Source organism: Penicillium pulvis (assembly GCF_028828015.1).
Source record: "Penicillium pulvis strain IBT 33274 chromosome Unknown contig_23_segment0_segment0, whole genome shotgun sequence".
Classification (NCBI taxonomy): Eukaryota; Fungi; Ascomycota; class Eurotiomycetes; order Eurotiales; family Aspergillaceae; genus Penicillium; species Penicillium pulvis.
Genome location: NW_026643075.1, coordinates 224692 through 242054, shown reverse-complemented (window position 1 = coordinate 242054; position 17363 = coordinate 224692). Strand labels below are relative to the sequence as shown.

The window sequence follows — 17363 nt, the reverse complement described above, 5'->3', positions numbered from 1 at the left end:
TCATTCTTGCATAAATTCTATCTTTGATAGTTCAAATTATTTACGTCTATGCCTTGAACGTACCTACTTGTTGGGACTTTTTAATTAAACACCACAAAATCAGTCTCACGCCCTCACTAACCGCATTTTCAGCTATCGCAGTATCCAAAATTTAAGGAGTAATGTTACCTATTGAGTACATACCCAGGTACCTACTTACTCACGCTACTCTTTTGACTACGCTAGAATGTTAAAGTGATCAGGGAATGATACCCCTTAAGCCACATTTTCTTACCTTTATCATGGCTCTAATGAAGCTTAATCTGGTATATTGACGTGAACTAAGCGATATGATGCGACAGCCTTTGATGCTGAGCATAACATTTTTTCTGAGTTACAATTACTGCACTATACTAGTGAAAATGGTGTGGTGCTCAACTGACTTTGGGGTGTTCAACTAGTGAGCTCTAAAATCATTGTCAAACGAGCTTCTCATGTCAAGGTCAACAGCACCTGCACCTAAGTATCAGATTTTTGGTTTCCTTTTCCGTATTAGTGCTCATCCCTCTCGCCGCTTTTGCGCACTGCGTATATCTAAGTAGGCTGCGGACGTTCTGCTATTCTTAGTGATTGCCGCTTAGAGACCGGCCTGCATAGTTTCTAGGACTTATTAAACTCCTAGGACGTCGTCACGCCGTTATCCTTTCGGAAGGGACCTTTCCTACTAGATAAGGACTTTCCTAGTACGACAAAGCCCTAGTGAAGGCACCGGAAGTATTGCATATTTTTAGCTACTTAAGACACGGCCTTCAACATTAACAGGAAAATACTTTTTGGATCCGGAATCACCAGTACTCAGTTCCACCTATAGTATTCTATTTTGAAAAATGCCCCTGCATGAGATGTGTATGATTCTTCTCTGAGTGGACCGTTTTCGACATGTTAATCTAAATCATGACTCATGATAAGGCCTGTCACTATGTCCCGCTCTGCCGCCGCTCTAGCGGGAGCAAAAGGATGTGTTGGCAAAATTTATCAAAAGTCTGCTGCACTCGACGGCATGTTTGACACCCGCATTGTTCGCGATGGTGCGCTTCACTCGCCTAGAGGCTACTGGAGATTTCTATGTGTCAGGCGAAGCCCGGCAGCCAAGTTTACCTAACTGAATTATTGGCACGGTCCGTATTGGATCAAATTATCTAAAAGACAGCTTTGACCAAAATTCAAATGGCACTTCGAATTCAGGAAAAGTGGGATGAGGTGGTAGGAACGCCAATTTCAATTCTTTAGAAGGGCGATTTGAAAGCAAAAGATGAGAGAAAGTTCAGAAAACTGCACCGCATCATATTCTAGCAAATGGTTGCCGCTCTTGAAGTTGTGATCGTACCAGGAGTACGTTTAATTGCTCCAAATCAATCTCCTTCCATTTTGTCACCCGGTTCCTAGATCCGAGGCATTGCTAACCAAGGAGTAATAGGCGGGGGAGGAGGCAATTTGGCTCCAAGATAATCTTGCTGTTTTCAAAAAGCAAGTGGATGACTACGATGATTATTTCAAGGGCATTTCAAAGGAGATCGGAGAGCGAGATGATTTTAAAGAAATTAATACAGTAGAAGTACGCGCGCACCTTCTCCTATCGAGTACCTATAGAGGACGACTACTATCTACTATACTACTTCCCCACCGCACTCCCTGGCCGAAGCGTCTACCTCAACCTCTTTCTCTATCGGCAGATAAAATGCATCCATCGACTTGTCATCATGTAATTGCGTCACTACCAATTTCCTGGGGCGGCATCCGTGCAGTTTTTTTTCGATCGTTCGTATTGCGGATATACTATTGGCTCGCCAATCTAGGGCCCACATTTTAAACGCGTCAAGTACCCATGGACCCTCATTCTCGGAGATCTTTGCGAAAATATAGATGCGCGATTAGAGGCTTATTAATTGTCCCGACTGGCTAAGTAAGGTGGTCGCACGAGCCCCGAAGGGATCACAGGTTATCATGTTGCTTATAAATAAATAGATTCGATGTGCTTCTCGGAGACTAATTGAGGGATATTGTACAGGTTCCAGATCATATAGACGGGAGCTGAATAATCCGACTAGCTATGACATTCCTGGCCTAGGAATTGAATTTCTTAACCTTCGATTATCAACCACGTTTGGTTGGCTAGCGCTGGGATTCGATCAGATTGTGGCTGAAAATGACGTGAGATAAGACGGAAAAAATCACCGGAACTCCGTTCCTTCGCAAGTATATAAAGCCTTTTTTGTAGCCACAAGGCCTTTGTCTTTTAGATATTCGACAACCTTATCATCTTCCCTAAATATTATCACGTGGTCACAGAATTAACGAAACCATGACATCTCCCACCATTGATAAGTCGAAGCCGTATTTTCCTCTTGCTGGAGGCGCTGATGATGGCTGGTCTACGGAGGATGAAGCGACAGCCACATGCTTTTGTGGCGCAGTGCAACTGGCATTCGTAAGTATAGATTCCGAAATTGCTCTTGGTTTTTGCGCTACTCTAACAGCGGCTCTCATCTCCTAGCCGACCCATGGACCTGGCTACGTTGGCTCCTTCGTCTGTAACTGCTCCGACTGCCACAAACTTACGGCATCCATGCATGCGACCAACTTCACGGTCTATGACACGCACTTGAAACATCTGCGTGGCCGCGACAACTTGAAGACATACAGCCAGTCGCGCACTGTGTTTTTCAAAACTCCTGGCAAGGACAACACCATGACCAACTACTTCTGTTCCACTTGCGGTTCTCTCATGTACCGCGTCGGTGCAGCCTTCCCGGGCATGAGTATTCTGCGCGTTGGCAGTGTGGATGATTTCTCTTTGCACGAGACTAAACTGAGACCCACTATGGAGCAGTTTACCAAGGACCGTGTGGCCTGGAAGGCTCCTACGGAAGGTACTACGCAATTTGTGGAAGATGGACTACATGTACAGTAGGAGTTGGGGTTACAATTGGCTACCAGTGCGTACAAATAATCTATCAACCATCAAAGTCGTACTGTATCAATCTCTGTAAATATTCTCACTCTTCGCGATCTCCTCTATCATGCTCTTGAAATGATCATTGGGTATTAGGCTTACATCTAAGAGCTCAGTCCACCAGGGAGAAGGAAGGTTCGCATCGGACAGGAGCGTGTTTCGCTCCCATATAGTGCGATTCGTGCGTTCGGCCAGCCCATTATGCCCCTTGCAGTATGGCGGTGAGCGGTCAAAGTCGACTTCCTGGGACTCGAGATGTGTTCCGACGAGCAAAGATATTTCCTTTGTAGGTGAGAAAACGTTCGAGCTGGGCACCGGACTATCGGAACTTCTAGAGCACTTTATGCTTCTACCTTATGGCATATGTCCTTTGGGGTTTGAAGTGTGACAAAGCTGTCTGATGGTTTGAAATTAAAAGCAAATACATATCCTATGGTACTATGTCATCTTTGTAAAAAATCAAATCAATACTTGCCGGCTAACAGAGATATGTCGGAGTAATTCCCAATATAAACTAGTCTATATTGGCATTAGGTTTGGAATATCAATTAAAGGGTGTCTTCTAATTTGCGGGTCAATACGCTCTATTGCGCGATATTCTATATAAGTGAGGGGTGGTGAAGGATCGAGAACCTCAAGAGGAGTGGTGACAGGGCCGTCAAAAAGACTTAGATATCTCACGGGGCATATCGCCACGTTTAATTTAGTCAGAGACTAGATTAGGTGCATAAAGTACTTAGATCACCCTCTGCGTGGGCGGTGAGCGAATGATCAGATGATCAGGCCTACTGAGTGATTACTAATGTCTCACGTGACGACACTGACACGATCACAAGGCCTGAGCATCGTCTGTAACATACTCAGTGAGCCTGACTCTGTTCCCCCTCATTAAAGCGGCGGTAGCTAGGAAAGGAATGCCCCACCTAATAGCAGAAATCTTGTACATAGAGTGGCCTACCCTATAGATGTGCGTTTCATATCATGCAATGTGGCACGGGCCCTTATATTAAGAGGAACTATGGGTCTCGGCTTATCATGGAAATCTTCAGTTGCCGTCGATCGCGGGTGTTTGCTATTGATAAGCAACATTGATGCTTCATATGCTAGTATTCAATAGGCCAGGTAGTATTTGGCATATGTACTTCAGTCCCGGTCAGGGGTGAGCTGTACATAGAAAGTTTGTGCCTGCATTGATTGTCACATCGATTATCACCCCGCATTCCACGGCACACAGTTCTACACTTAAAATAAGCGAGAATGTTTGCGAATTTGAAAAATTCAAGTATAGTAAATAAAGCTCCAAATAAATTCTGAGATGGAAGAGAAATAGAATAGATGAATTCAGAACCAAGATTTCCAATTCTCTGTTGGTGACCGCCATTGTTTTCTTTTTGGACAGTCACGGGTGATTGGCGCCCCACTATTCCCTACTTTCTTTCTCTCCTCACCACTCCTCCCCCCAGAAGAGTCTCCTCAATTCTTCTACTCCCTTCTCCTTTCTCTATTCACAATCATCTTTCATTATGACGAGAGGCGAGGTATGTTTACATCCCCCGGGCGCGTCGAACACATCCTTTGTTTACCTTGGCATCTCCCCGCCGGTTCCCCTCTCCTGAACCGTGAAAAAAAACAACCCAGTTCCGCGGCCAGCCCAAACACTGTCAGGAGTAGACCCCCGGCACCATAGACTAACGCGTCAATTCATCAGATCTGTCACCTTCACATCGGCCAAGCTGGTATCCAGCTTGGTAACGCCTGTTGGGAGCTGTACGTTTCTTCACCGCTTCTTGACGATTGTTGGGCATCGTTCTCATCAATTATACAGATACCTCCTCGAGCACGGCCTCACCCCTGATGGACACTTCAAGGAGGACCTTGCCGACTCCGAAACCACCAAGGGTTCCTACGATACTTTCTTCACCGAAACTCCCGGCGGCAAATACGTTCCCCGTTCCATCTTCGTGGATTTGGACCCATCGGTACGTTGATCCGCAAGCGAAGGAATATAACCTAATATCTAATTCGTTGGATATGATAGCCCATTGATGAGATCCGCACTGGTACCTACCGCCAGCTGTTCCACCCCGAGCAGCTGATCAGCGGCAAGGAGGATGCTGCCAACAACTGTAGGTTCAGAAATGTGAAGATGTGCGGAGGGACAGGCTAACTAGTCTCAGATGCTCGTGGTCATTACACCGTTGGAAAGGAGTACGCTGATGATGTGATGGATCGCATTCGTCGGGTTATCGGTACGCAAACCGACATTGTTTCCAACAGTTGATCCGAACTAACTGGATCTAGACAACTGCTCTTCCCTGCAGGGATTCTTGATCTTCCACTCCTTCGGCGGTGGTACCGGTTCTGGATTCGGTGCTCTTCTGCTTGAGCGCCTTGCCAGCGAGTACGGCAAGAAGTCTAAGCTTGAGTTCTCCGTCTACCCCGCCCCCCAGGTGTCTACTGCCGTTGTTGAGCCCTACAACGCCGTCCTCTCCACCCACAGCACCATTGAGAACGCCGACTGTACCTTCCTTGTTGACAACGAGGCTGTCTACGACATCTGCCGCCGTCACTTGGACATCCCCCGCCCCGGTTACGAGCACCTGAACCGTCTTATTGCCCAGGTTGTCAGCTCTATCACCTCCAGCTTGCGTTTCGAGGGTGCTCTCAATGTCGACTTGAACGAGTTCCAGACTAACTTGGTGCCCTACCCCCGTATTCATTACCCTCTGATTTCCTACGCTCCTGTCATCGGTATCAAGAACAGCTCCCACGAGAGCTTCAAGGTGCAGGACCTTACCGCTCAGTGTATGTACCGCCCAGACTTTTTCCTGCATGCATTGATGATACTAATTCTCTACTAGGTGTCGAGCCCCACAACCAGATGGTGGTTTGCGACCCCCGCAAGGGTAAGTACATGGCCGTTGCTCTTCTGTACCGCGGTGATGTCGTGCCTCGCGAGTGCAACGCTGCCGTTGCTTCACTGAAGGCCAAGGAGACCTTCAACTTGGTCGAGTGGTGCCCCACTGGATTCAAGCTGGGTATCAACTACCAGAAGCCCGTCCGTGTCCCCGACAGCGAGCTTGCTCCCGTCGATCGCTGCGTCAGCATGTTGTCCAACACCACTGCTATCGCCGAGGCTTGGAGCCGTCTGGACCACAAATTTGATCTCATGTACTCCAAGCGTGCCTTCGTCCACTGGTATGTTGGTGAGGGTATGGAGGAGGGTGAGTTCTCCGAGGCTCGTGAGGATCTTGCTGCTCTTGAGAAGGATTACGAGGAGGTTGCCGCCGATGACACCATTGAGGACGAGATTGATGAGCACGGCGAGTACTGATTGAGTGGTTTCTCGCACCGAAACTTCCCTCGCACATATTGCCGTGATTCTTTCATCCGTCAGAATATATCCCTCCCCGGCCCTTGCGTTTGTTTTTTCGACACCCCTTTCCGTTCGAGCTAGCTCTTTCAGCGTTACTTTCCTCTTCTTTCGTGCCTCGATAAGTCTTTAATGATATCAAAATCAATGAACCTTTTATTGAGCCTGTGTGCCTTGGCGCAAGCCTGAATTGTAGATAAAAGTACAGAAGAGTATTACCCTATAGTCTATGCATTCCCCCCAAAACGCCATTCAATGCAATGCAATGCAAGCAGCACATCAGGTTAACGCCGCCACCTCCATATCCTGCAAGATGCGCAACACGCGCTCATACGTCCACATAGTGACCGCACTAGCCGGCGCAGCCTTGAGCAAACTAACCGTCAACCCCCGATAAAGTCCCCGCACGCCCTGCGTACGCAAAATCATTCCAATAGATCGAAAAACGCCTTTATACTCGGGAATATTCCGATGCACATACCGCGTCCTCGTGGGACCCTGAACCTGCAATCGTTTCCGTACAAGATCCAACGGGAACACACCCGTCTTCGCAAGTATACTCGCACAGATACCTGCAGCCGCATCGCCCGTTCCAAATGGCATGTGGTCCATGTTAGCCATGATCGGTCTAAACCCCTCGTATGCAGAGAAGAACAGTCCCATGTACGGGACTATCTGTATAATGGCCGCCGAGCTTCCGCGAAAGAATCCGGCCACGCCTTCGTGTCGTGCTATCTCTCCTATCGAGGCGCGGAGAGACTTGTAGATTTGTTCGGGGCCTTGTGCAGCGAAGCGTGTGCGGAGGAGATCAAGTGGGTATGTTGTTGCTGTGGCCATTCCTCCGGCTGCTGCGCCCGCGACGAAAGATTCGGCGGACGGAGGTAATCGATAGGGTAGCTCGGCGAGAGCTTGGGTCGTGCTTCGGTATGCGGTGAATTGGAGCGCACCGTAGCAGACGTACATCATTTCTGCGGGGATGTTTCCTTTCCAGAGGCCCTGAGTATCCATCGTTAGTATCTATCCGACCTTCGTTCTTGCCGGTCGGTTTCCCTCGGGAGAATTAGAAACATACCGTTATACCCTCCTGTCGGATGATCGCCCGCATAGTCGATAAGGTTCCCTTATAGATAGGTCCCTGAACTGCCTCATGACTCGCCGGATCCGACAGCGAGTGAACCTGCAATTGCAGTCGGATCTTGACGACGTCTAGCGGCGCGATACAGAACCGGGAGATTAATCCTGCTATCCCGCCAGCCAGCACTGTTTGCCGCTTTGTGCCCTCATCTTTGAGATGTTCGCCTCCGGCCGACATTTCTTGGTAGACTGGGGGTGTGTTATGTGTTGGTTGGGAAAGCCATGACGTGTTGGGTTGTTATCATTTTTTCTTGTTATGGAAATTCCGGGGGCAAATTGCTTGGAATCTAAGGAATCTGGCGTTTTTTTACGTAAGTTGGAATTTGGTGCCTGAGGTGTCAGTTGTATGCTAGTGCTGTGGAGATTAATGGTGGTAGGATAATATTGTTCAGGCTTATCAGATTGGATTCAAGTCATTTGGTACTTCATCTATCCTTCATGCAGGGGACGAAAATGGAATCATGTTGGGCGTGTGAAGGTGTGCAGGTGGATCTGCAGGTGGGATGTACCCTGAACTGAAATTATTAGTCTCGAGCGGCATGGTGGAAAGATCGAGGTATAAAAATTGAACTATGAGAAGAAGTCAATAAGGACTACTCGTAAGCAAAGCGCATAAGTGGTAGGTGATTTCCAGCATCTTATGGTTAAGGTACGGAAGGTTGGAAGTAACTTGGACCTCGGCTCGCCGGGGTACAGGCCCGTGCGGCCGAAGTCCGGGGATGTGCATCGTCCCATGTTTCCATCACTACCCCAATTTCCCCCTCACCTCTGCAATCTTACCTCTTTACCAATGCGTTCTCCACTACTTCGACAGCTCACGAGGGGCCTACCGCGCCCTGCTCGGAGTTTCGTCACTTCAGCCCGGTTTAAGGTCAACGCGGACACGCCTGCCCAACCCGCGATCGCTTCCACGATAGATTCCGTTGTAGAATCAGTGAAAGTTCACCCGTTGAAGCCATCCGACGCTTCCAATAAGCATCATGCAACTGACAAGCGCATTGGCCTATCACTTGCCACCGTGGAGGTCGTGAAACCAGCGAGTGTATCGCACCGTGCTTACGGCCTGTCTATCACAGCTCCTGGTGTTCATACCATATCATTGAACTATACTTATCTTCGTGATATTTGCAAATGCCCCCAATGCGTGGATCGCTATTCAAAACAACGCAATATCCGCACGAACGACATCCCTACCGATATTCGCCCTCGTCACATCAAGTGGGATGGAGAGTATTTAGAGATCCAATGGGCCACCGATATCCCCGGTGCGAGTCCAGATCACATTTCGCGATGGCATCATAGCTACCTTCAGAAGCCCACGCTCGATACCCATGATCTTCACGATGCTTCGAATAAGCCCGTGACCTGGGACAGAAAGAATATGGAGAAACATCAGCATTGGGTCTCTTATGAAGACTACATGACCAATGATGCCAAATTCGCAGCTTCGATGCGCAACTTACAACGCGCGGGTCTTGTTTTCGTCAAGGATATCCCTGATTCACGCGAAGAGGTCGAGAAGATTGCGACGCGCATCGGCCCATTGCGAAATACTTTCTATGGGATGACCTGGGATGTGCGGACGGTTCCTGAGGCCAGGAATGTGGCTTACACTAACCAGTTCTTGGGCTTCCACATGGACCTTATGTACATGAATGAGCCCCCAGGCTACCAGTTCCTGCACTGCCTGGAGAACTCCTGCGACGGGGGCGAGTCGCTATTCGCTGATGCATTCCGTGCCGCCTCCAAAATGAGGCGACAGCACCCGAAAGAGTTTAAAGAACTCACTGAACGGAAGATGGGCTACGAGTATGTTCACGAGGATCAAATCTACTACAATGAACGGCCCGTTTTTGAGCTTGATGAATCACGCAAGCATTTTCGACACGTCAACTACTCACCTCCCTTCCAATCTGCCATTCCAATCCGGGGCAAGCTGCGATTCCAGCCTCTGAAGGAGGCCTTGGATGTGTTTACCCAAATGCTAGAATCGAAGGAGATGACCTTTGATTTGAAATTGAACCCGGGCGAATGCGTGATCTTTGATAACCGTCGCATTGTTCATGCACGTCGCCATTTCAACACTTCGACTGGTTCGCGGTGGCTAGCGGGTGCGTATGTGGACACAGACGCCGTGCTCTCTCGCTTCAACGTGACTTCGAAGAAACAACCAGATGCATGGCGGGCTGCGGATCCCCTGAAACACGTTCCCAGTTTAAATAAAGACAAAAAGACCGCATAAGAGGATGTCGACAAGTAGGAGGCTCGCCCTGCCGACGAAGGTTTCCTACCAGGAAGGCTGGACCAGGCGACGGCCTAGGCTTGATTCTGATTCAATCACGATGCGAATAGTGATTCTGATCACCCCCAGGACGTTGTTCATAAGGGTATTGGGATGGTCTTTGTAAAGCAGTTATTCTTTAATCCTGGGTACAGTGGGAAAATGTCACTCTTCCATGGCATAGAGGTCGTCTTGGTTTATCCATGCATGGAGACCTGGAGGCTCCAGACTAGGCTGCCTGGCTCAACATCACTCTGCTATAAGAGCTGGTGTGGCTTTGCTTTTAAATAGACGTATGGTAGGATTTGGTGAAAAAAATAAACGCTGGTCACTTTGCATGGTTTCAAAGTGAGATCATCCCCCCTGTCCCTTTCTCTCTCTCTCTCTCTCTCTCTCTCTCTCTCTCCCTCTCTCTGTCTCTCTTCTTTTCTCTGTTTCTTTACCCCACATTCTCAGGTTTTCCTCGCCAACAATCTCTTTACAGCAATTGCCAGGTCTTCGAGAATGAACTCTGCGGATATCGTCACTTCCTCGTTCCTATGTGAATGCGATGACTACAAACCGTATATTTCACGCGGCATAATCAAGAGCCCTTAAGTAACACTTATTACACGACACAGTATGCAATGCACTAGTTAGATAGCATCTTGGATTTCGGAGAAGCATGCATATAACGGCTATCTAGTCTCAGGTCCTGAAGGATCCTGTCTTGGCTGAAAGGGCGACGTGCTGATCCTTCCCATATGCAGAACATAAAGCCGAGAGCCTTTCACATTTGAGGAACCCCTTTCAAACACTTGACGTGTTAGCTGATTAAGTGGCACAGATATTGGATTGATTCATCACTCTACGTTCCATATGCATCACTTATCAAAAGGAAAACATGTCAGGATCTCTGAAGCTTGGGACCATCAGCTTAGCTCGGGTCAATGAAAGTAGATAGATATATATATATATATTTATTGTCCTCTCGGCACGAGGAACGATCCGCCCGAGCAGCAATCACATCTTTCAACTGCTTTGAAATAAGTAGTAGCTTATGCCTGTTTCCAAGGTTCTGGTAAGGACGCGGGATCTCCAGCTCCACTCACTGGTACAGATGAAACTTGCATTTTGCATTCCTACTCCGTACCCAGCCGTGGTCAATGATCTTCTCGACGATCTTCTCGCTCTTGAAATCCAATATGGAAGGCCCGAAGGACGATCATCTATCACCACGCGTACAGTCCCAAAACTTGAGCCTTACTTAACGGGTGAATGGCTATGTCCAGATGCCTGGCCTATTATGCCTTCACATAACCACCCATTCACTTGAGCATTCTTTTTACAAGTCCTCTCGTTCTTTTTCTATGTTTTTCCCACATTGAAAGGCGCCCGTTGGCCATGCATTTTCGTCATATAGTTGCCGGCCTGGCGGCCTGCCTTCCTACCATTACTGCCTCTTCGCTTTCCGTCCCTGTGATTAGCACTCACTATGGTACAATCCACGGTGCTGTCTCTCCATTCCGCGGTGGGGATACAGCCTACGTCTACAAGGGCATTCCCTACGCCCAGCCCCCGACCGGTGCGAATCGCTGGACCAAGGTATCCGGCCCGAGCTACTGGGGTGCCCTTAATGCCACTGAGTTTGGACCTCAATGTGCGCAGACAATTAGTGACGCGGGGATTTTCTCCAGCGGCAAAAACACCACTAGCGAAGATTGTCTGTACATGAACATTTGGACACCTGCGTACAAGGAGGGTACCAATCTCACCACCCTTAATCTGCCCGTTCTTTTCTGGATCTACGGTGGACGCTTCACCGGTGGCTCTGGGGATGTCATTACCTACGATGGAACTGGCTTGGCGGCAAAGGATATCATTGTCGTGACTATCAACTACCGTCTTGGTCCTTTTGGATTCCTGGCACACCCCGAGCTTGCTGCTGAAACGGACAATGACACCTCTGGAAACTACGGTATCATGGACCAACAGGCCGCGCTGCATTGGGTCAATGAGAACATTCAGAAGTTTGGTGGTAACCCTGATCAGATCACTGTTGGTGGACAGTCTGCTGGCTCTGCTAGTGCATTGGATGTTATGTGGTCACCCTTGGCCAAGGGCCTAGCCGAAGGTATCATCTCTGAGAGTGGTGCTCGGGGAACGCATGATCCTATGACTGGGACGGCTGCTACCAGCTACCGCACTAGAGCCGCCGCAGAAGCTCAAGGTGTCAAGTTCTTGAAGGAGATGAATGTCTCGTCGATTGCTGAGTTACGGAATGTTTCTATGGATGCTCTTCTCGAATATGACTCGCTGAGTGATACTATCTTTGAGGGCACCCCATTCAGCAACATCTCCGATTGCTTTGCGGAACCACCTTTGTGGCGACCTAATATCGATGGTTATGTCTTCACGTCGTCTTACGGCGAGTCACTACGCAACAACTCGCACATGGATATCCCGATTCTCACCGGGAACAACAAGGATGAGTCCGGCGCTAGCCCGGATCTCTCTTACAATGCTACTGAGTACCACGATCTCTACGGCAATCTGTTTGGTAAACTCGCGAATGAGTTCTTCGAGCTGTACCCTGGTCAAAACACCTCCCAGGCTTCCGAGAGTGCTAAGGAGTTCTACCGAGATCTCAGCCGTGTCGGCACCTGGCGCTGGTCAGTTGATTGGGCCGCTGGAGGTGCCAAGAGTAACGTTTACACTTACTACTTCGACCACGCGCCCGCTGAGAATCGTGATGAAGGTGCTTACCATGGGTCTGAGCTCTGGTATGCGTTTAACAACATTCCCTACGCTGACTACTCCAACGTGACCTGGACCGCGTATGATCTTGTCGTGGAGGAGAAGATGTCAAACTACTGGGCTAACTTTATTCGGAGTGGAAACCCCAACGGAGACAGTCAGGCTATGTTCAAGCCCTCCACTAACGCATCCCATGAGACTATGTGGCTGGGTAACTCTTGGGGTATGGGACCCATTTCGATGGATGAGCGTCGCATCAAGTTCCTCCACAAGTGGACTTCAACTTTGCCCGAGTGGTAATCGTCTTGCTTCATATGTGATTTTAGGCCACGTCCATTCGTTTCTTTTCCACCATGTACCGGTTAGACTTTGTATACAATATAGAATTTTGCACAATGAATGAGCTTTGAACACAAGATATATCTACCAGAGCAGCCCTCATGAGATCTCTAGCATGTGCAGGTGAGAGAATGGCAGATGAACTGCAAGCTTGATCAGAACTTGGAAAAAAAGGTAGCAATTCAGTGACAATATTAAAGAACTAGTCAGTGAATATATCCCCAACATTATATAGACATAAGGATTCAAAGGACTTGGTCTCACTATCTTCAGCTGACCTCGGGAATACGTATACATGGATTGGACCGAAATCTGAAGACAATTCGCGGGGATCAGCGGATTGATCATAAAAAACAAATCCCCCTTACTCGGCTCTCCCAAGACTCTTAATCTACGTACAGGAACCGACACTGAAAATCATTAGCCCCATTCCGGCACGACGACCGGCGTGGGTCTCGGAGATAAAGTGGAGACTGGCGACTGCCTTCCACTTTTCTTGATCTGAATTTAAGATATCACTTGGCAACCATTGGGTGTATTTCCAAGATTCCGTGCCCGAGGAAAAAGGATGTGTAAGCTCTGATGAAGTTGTTTCTATTTTAGTCGTGAATTGTGAGAATTATATGAGCTTGTCTGTGGATGTTAATGCGGAAGAAAAAGGCGGCAAAATTGAAGAATCGTAAATATTAATCTCGAATTCTTCTAAAAGTCGAGATTTATGCGTGACTAAAAGCTCTAGAGATACAGGAGTTTGCAGGAATAGATATTCAAGTTACGCTTTCCTTAGACTTCTAGTTTAACCTACCGTAGGTAGACGTGCAACACGCATGACCCGGGCTGACCGTGAAGTCCACCATCACAATTCCTAATTCACTTATTCTCATGCCGAGGGATAGTACAGTATACAAACTTTCAATAGGTAATGATTTTAGTTCCCATCAAATAAGCACGGCCTCTAGATGATAAACGGTTTATAACAAATCAATTAAACACAACTGGCGGAAGAGTATAACACCCCACAACTTCCAATATTAACTGGGGAGCCACGACGCACTAAACCGATGATGTCAAATCGATGCGATTGTAGGTACCCAATCTCCATCTACCTCACTTGCGGCTTTAATCGGAGATTATGAGATAATGCTTCATGACAATTCACTAAACCGATTGGCAGATATGACCAAAGGCCGTTACGCTGCAATTGTCAGGTAGAATTTAAATTCATACAGAGGCGGATTCTCACAGATTACGCGTCTCAATATTGAGATGCTATCCAATTTTATCTGCCGCGGACCTTTTTTCTTTTATGGGATTAGCGTGTTGTTTTTGAAGCAATTCCTAGTCTGATGCAAATATGCAAGGGGGATCCGAAGAGCTAACTCATGCACAGGAGGCGCACGAAACGACAAGCTGTGCTCCAATCATGGAAGATCATCAGTCTCGAGCTCCAGGGTGTGCAGCTATTTATTTCTGCATGTCTGAATGGTCCTGAATCACCTCGCTGCAGCCCTGCGTACGGTTGGGTGCACTTCCTGGATGTTTAACATTATTATCGCAGTACCTCAAAAGGCGCTCAATAGGGCTTCATTAGCGACGATCAATTCTCCAAACGACCACTCGATCCGGTTTCACCATACGCGTCATCCAGTTGACTCCACATTGTATGACAGACCTCGGGGATAACATGATGGCATAAAGCTAGGGGAGGGGTTGTATATAAAGCTTACATTGGCACTCGTGTTGAGTATTACTCCGTCGGATCAAATCGCAGAGAGCAGCCTTTATCCTATCTGCTCATATCCACCATGCACCTATCCAAAAGCAGAGGCATGCCGGCTCTGGTAGCACTGGGTGCGTTAAGCCAGATAGCTTACTCCACACCCACCCTAAGTAGTGCTGCCGCGTTACCTAGCCCAACCATGATCGACTTTGACGACGATGGTGTTGTCGGAGGGCTCTATCGTCCGGCTGTCAATAGCCCTAGGTCCAGCATTGCAGTATATGTGATGCACGCCGAAAGTGACTATCTGTCGTTCTCCGCTTGTACAGAGCTTCCGCAGCGCGGCTTCACTACTTTGTGCGCAAACAACGCTGCAGACAAGACAGGCGTGATGTCGACCATCTACTTTGAAGATGAACTCACCCAGGTTGATCAAGGAATGCGGTACCTGCGCAACTTGACCGGGATTGATAAGGTTGTGCTATTCGGTCACAGCGGTGGTGGTGCTATGATGGCTGCTTATCAAGATGTCGCCGAGAATGGCGTCAGTGCATGCCAGGGACCGGAGAAAATTCATAACTGTACCGATGCTGTTGCTGATCTTCTTCCTGCTGATGGTATCATGCTTATTGATGCCAATTACGGGCTCGGAAGTATGCCCTTTTTGAGCTTGAACCCTGCTCTTACTGGTCCCCATGGGACAACGTTGAACCAGAGTTTGAACCTATTCAATCCCGCGAATGGGTTTGTCAAGGGTGGTTCCTCTAACTTCACCGACGCCTTCAAGAAAAGGTACGAGGCTGGTGTAGTGAAGCGAAACAATGATATCATCACCTATGCAAAGGACCGACTTGCCAAAATCGAGTCTGGAGAGACTGGTCTGACTGATGACGAGCCGTTGTATATTACCGATGCCGCGTACGGAACCATGAACAACAAATTCTTCTCCCAGGATGTGAGCTACATCGCTCATACCACGTACCCGTGGAAACTGCTCCACAAGGGCGGAAAGATCACAAATCAGATTGTGCATACCGTTCGGGTGCCTGTAAACTTTGAAAGCTATGCGACTTCGTATATGCAGGGTGCCCTCAAGACCACCATTCGCCGATTCTTGGGTACTTTTGCTATTCGAGCTGGCGAGGATTTCGAAATCATGCCTGATGGATTCAAGGGTATCGATTTTGCTTCCAACCAATTCTCTCCATCTGAGTCTATCAAGGGTGTTACGGTTCCATTGCTCAACATGGGTATGACTGGTCACTGGGAGTATCTGAATGCGGAAAAGATTCACCTAAATGCTGCTAGCAATGATACCGATATCGCGTTTGTGGAAGGGGCTACACACAAAATCGCAACTTGCCTAGAATGTGAAAAGTATCCTGGGGAATTCGGCCATACCATGATTACTGCGTATGACTATATGGCTGGTTGGCTGGCAAAGAAGGGTCGATTCTTGTAAAGTGGTGGTTACCACCCGGGAAATATAGCTACATGTATTTCTACTCGAACTGAACATAGATCAATTATATCGACGTCGCATTTTGAAATATCTTTTCATACCAAAGAAAAACGTATATCATCATGGTGGCCCATTCAAGTGTAGCTCTCCACGCATTTCATGGGTATCGTACCAGAGCCAATCACCTATTTGCTAACAGAGTAGTTCGCGAAGAAGTTCTCGTCATTGTTGATTTCTTCACGGACCTGTATTGAACGATTAGTGATTGTTACTGCGATAAAGAATGGTTCACTTACAATATCCAAACCACCAACTAGCTCTCCACCAACCCACAACTGTGGGAAAGTGGGCCACTCGGCGAACTCCTTCAAACCCTGTCGCACGTCCTCGTCCGCTAGAATATTGAAGAATCCGTACTTGACGCTCCGCTCTCGGAGGATACCCACCAACTGCCTGCTGAAGCCGCACTGTGGCGAGCTAGGGGTTCCCTTCATGAACAGCATGACCGGTGCAGCCTTGACCAGCTCGCTGAGACGAGCGAAGAGTGCTTCCTTGGACTGCTCGGGTGTAAGGGTAGGGGCGGTGGCGACGGGCGTGGCGTTGGCTGCAGGGCCAGCAGCATCCATCGAAGCGTAAGGCGACTGAGTGGCCGTCACCGGACCATCTTCACGAGGAGTGGCAGAGAGGGGGAGGGGGGATATGGGCTCGGTGGGCACCGTCCGCAGGGGCGGCGCCGTTTCCGCGACCAGCGTGGCGCTCAATAGCGTCGCGGACCTTGATGGCGTCGCTACCGCTAATGGACTCCAGGATCTGGCCACTGCGCAGGCAGACGACAAAGGGGACAGCAGACACGTCGTACTCCTCTGAGATATCGGCTAGCTCTTCGGCATTGATGCTGATAAATGAGATGGTCGGCGGGGCTGTAGCGGGGTACTGCGAGGCGAGAGCGGAAAGGACGGTGCTCATCTGGGCGCAGGGTGCGGCCCATGGAGTGTGGAAGTAGAGAACAACCAGCGCGGATGGAGAGAGCGAGCTCAAGTGCGCCGAAAAGTCATCCTCGGTGAGGACTTCGGTGAGTGCCGACATCGTGAATGAGGGGGGGTATATGGGGAGGATATCGGAGAAGGTGCGGGAGTTGGGATGAGCGTCCCAGAGGTGAACAAATGCCTAGAGATAGACAATTGGATGGTGGAGTATGCTGAAAAGAGATTTGATGGACGAATCAGGCCCTCGTGAATCAGCAAGGGTGTTGTAAGCGGGTTCTATAGAGGATGAAGATTGATTGCGTGACGAGGCGAATTTTAACCGGCGATCGTCGTTATCAGA

At 48.6% G+C, this 17363-nt stretch overlaps 9 protein-coding genes across 9 annotated transcripts; 6 read left to right on the top strand and 3 right to left on the bottom strand.

The window, feature by feature from the left end:
• Positions 1-958: 958 nt before the first annotated feature.
• N7503_004367 (uncharacterized protein) lies at positions 959-1141 on the top strand (the record flags this gene model as incomplete). The annotated part of the gene is made up of 1 exon (XM_057063914.1): positions 959-1141. The coding sequence occupies one exon, from the start codon at positions 959-961 to the stop codon at positions 1139-1141; it is 183 nt and encodes a 60-aa protein (XP_056921657.1).
• A 1200-nt stretch (positions 1142-2341) lies between these two features.
• Positions 2342-2950, top strand: N7503_004366 (GFA family protein; the record flags this gene model as incomplete). The annotated part of the gene is made up of 2 exons (XM_057063913.1): positions 2342-2467; positions 2534-2950. The coding sequence occupies 2 exons, from the start codon at positions 2342-2344 to the stop codon at positions 2948-2950; spliced, it is 543 nt and encodes a 180-aa protein (XP_056921656.1).
• Positions 2951-4515: 1565 nt separating this feature from the next.
• N7503_004365 (tubulin alpha chain) lies at positions 4516-6326 on the top strand (the record flags this gene model as incomplete). Its single annotated transcript, XM_057063912.1, has 7 exons — positions 4516-4530; positions 4701-4759; positions 4818-4971; positions 5031-5118; positions 5170-5241; positions 5294-5797; positions 5854-6326. The coding sequence occupies 7 exons, from the start codon at positions 4516-4518 to the stop codon at positions 6324-6326; spliced, it is 1365 nt and encodes a 454-aa protein (XP_056921655.1).
• A 318-nt stretch (positions 6327-6644) lies between these two features.
• Positions 6645-7677, bottom strand: N7503_004364 (thiamine transporter TPC1; the record flags this gene model as incomplete). Its single annotated transcript, XM_057063911.1, has 2 exons — positions 6645-7361; positions 7438-7677. 2 exons carry the CDS (start codon positions 7675-7677, stop codon positions 6645-6647), a joined length of 957 nt encoding a protein of 318 aa, XP_056921654.1.
• A 612-nt stretch (positions 7678-8289) lies between these two features.
• Positions 8290-9741, top strand: N7503_004363 (putative Gamma-butyrobetaine hydroxylase subfamily; the record flags this gene model as incomplete). Its single annotated transcript, XM_057063910.1, has 1 exon — positions 8290-9741. The coding sequence occupies one exon, from the start codon at positions 8290-8292 to the stop codon at positions 9739-9741; it is 1452 nt and encodes a 483-aa protein (XP_056921653.1).
• Positions 9742-11163: 1422 nt separating this feature from the next.
• Positions 11164-12816, top strand: N7503_004362 (carboxylesterase/lipase family protein; the record flags this gene model as incomplete). The annotated part of the gene is made up of 1 exon (XM_057063909.1): positions 11164-12816. The coding sequence occupies one exon, from the start codon at positions 11164-11166 to the stop codon at positions 12814-12816; it is 1653 nt and encodes a 550-aa protein (XP_056921652.1).
• A 1844-nt stretch (positions 12817-14660) lies between these two features.
• N7503_004361 (uncharacterized protein) lies at positions 14661-16037 on the top strand (the record flags this gene model as incomplete). The annotated part of the gene is made up of 1 exon (XM_057063908.1): positions 14661-16037. The coding sequence occupies one exon, from the start codon at positions 14661-14663 to the stop codon at positions 16035-16037; it is 1377 nt and encodes a 458-aa protein (XP_056921651.1).
• A 63-nt stretch (positions 16038-16100) lies between these two features.
• Positions 16101-16663, bottom strand: N7503_004360 (monothiol glutaredoxin family protein; the record flags this gene model as incomplete). The annotated part of the gene is made up of 2 exons (XM_057063907.1): positions 16101-16282; positions 16334-16663. 2 exons carry the CDS (start codon positions 16661-16663, stop codon positions 16223-16225), a joined length of 390 nt encoding a protein of 129 aa, XP_056921650.1. The 3' UTR covers positions 16101-16222.
• Positions 16664-16703: 40 nt separating this feature from the next.
• Positions 16704-17123, bottom strand: N7503_004359 (uncharacterized protein; the record flags this gene model as incomplete). Its single annotated transcript, XM_057063906.1, has 1 exon — positions 16704-17123. The coding sequence occupies one exon, from the start codon at positions 17121-17123 to the stop codon at positions 16704-16706; it is 420 nt and encodes a 139-aa protein (XP_056921649.1).
• Between the last annotated feature and the right edge of the window lie 240 nt (positions 17124-17363).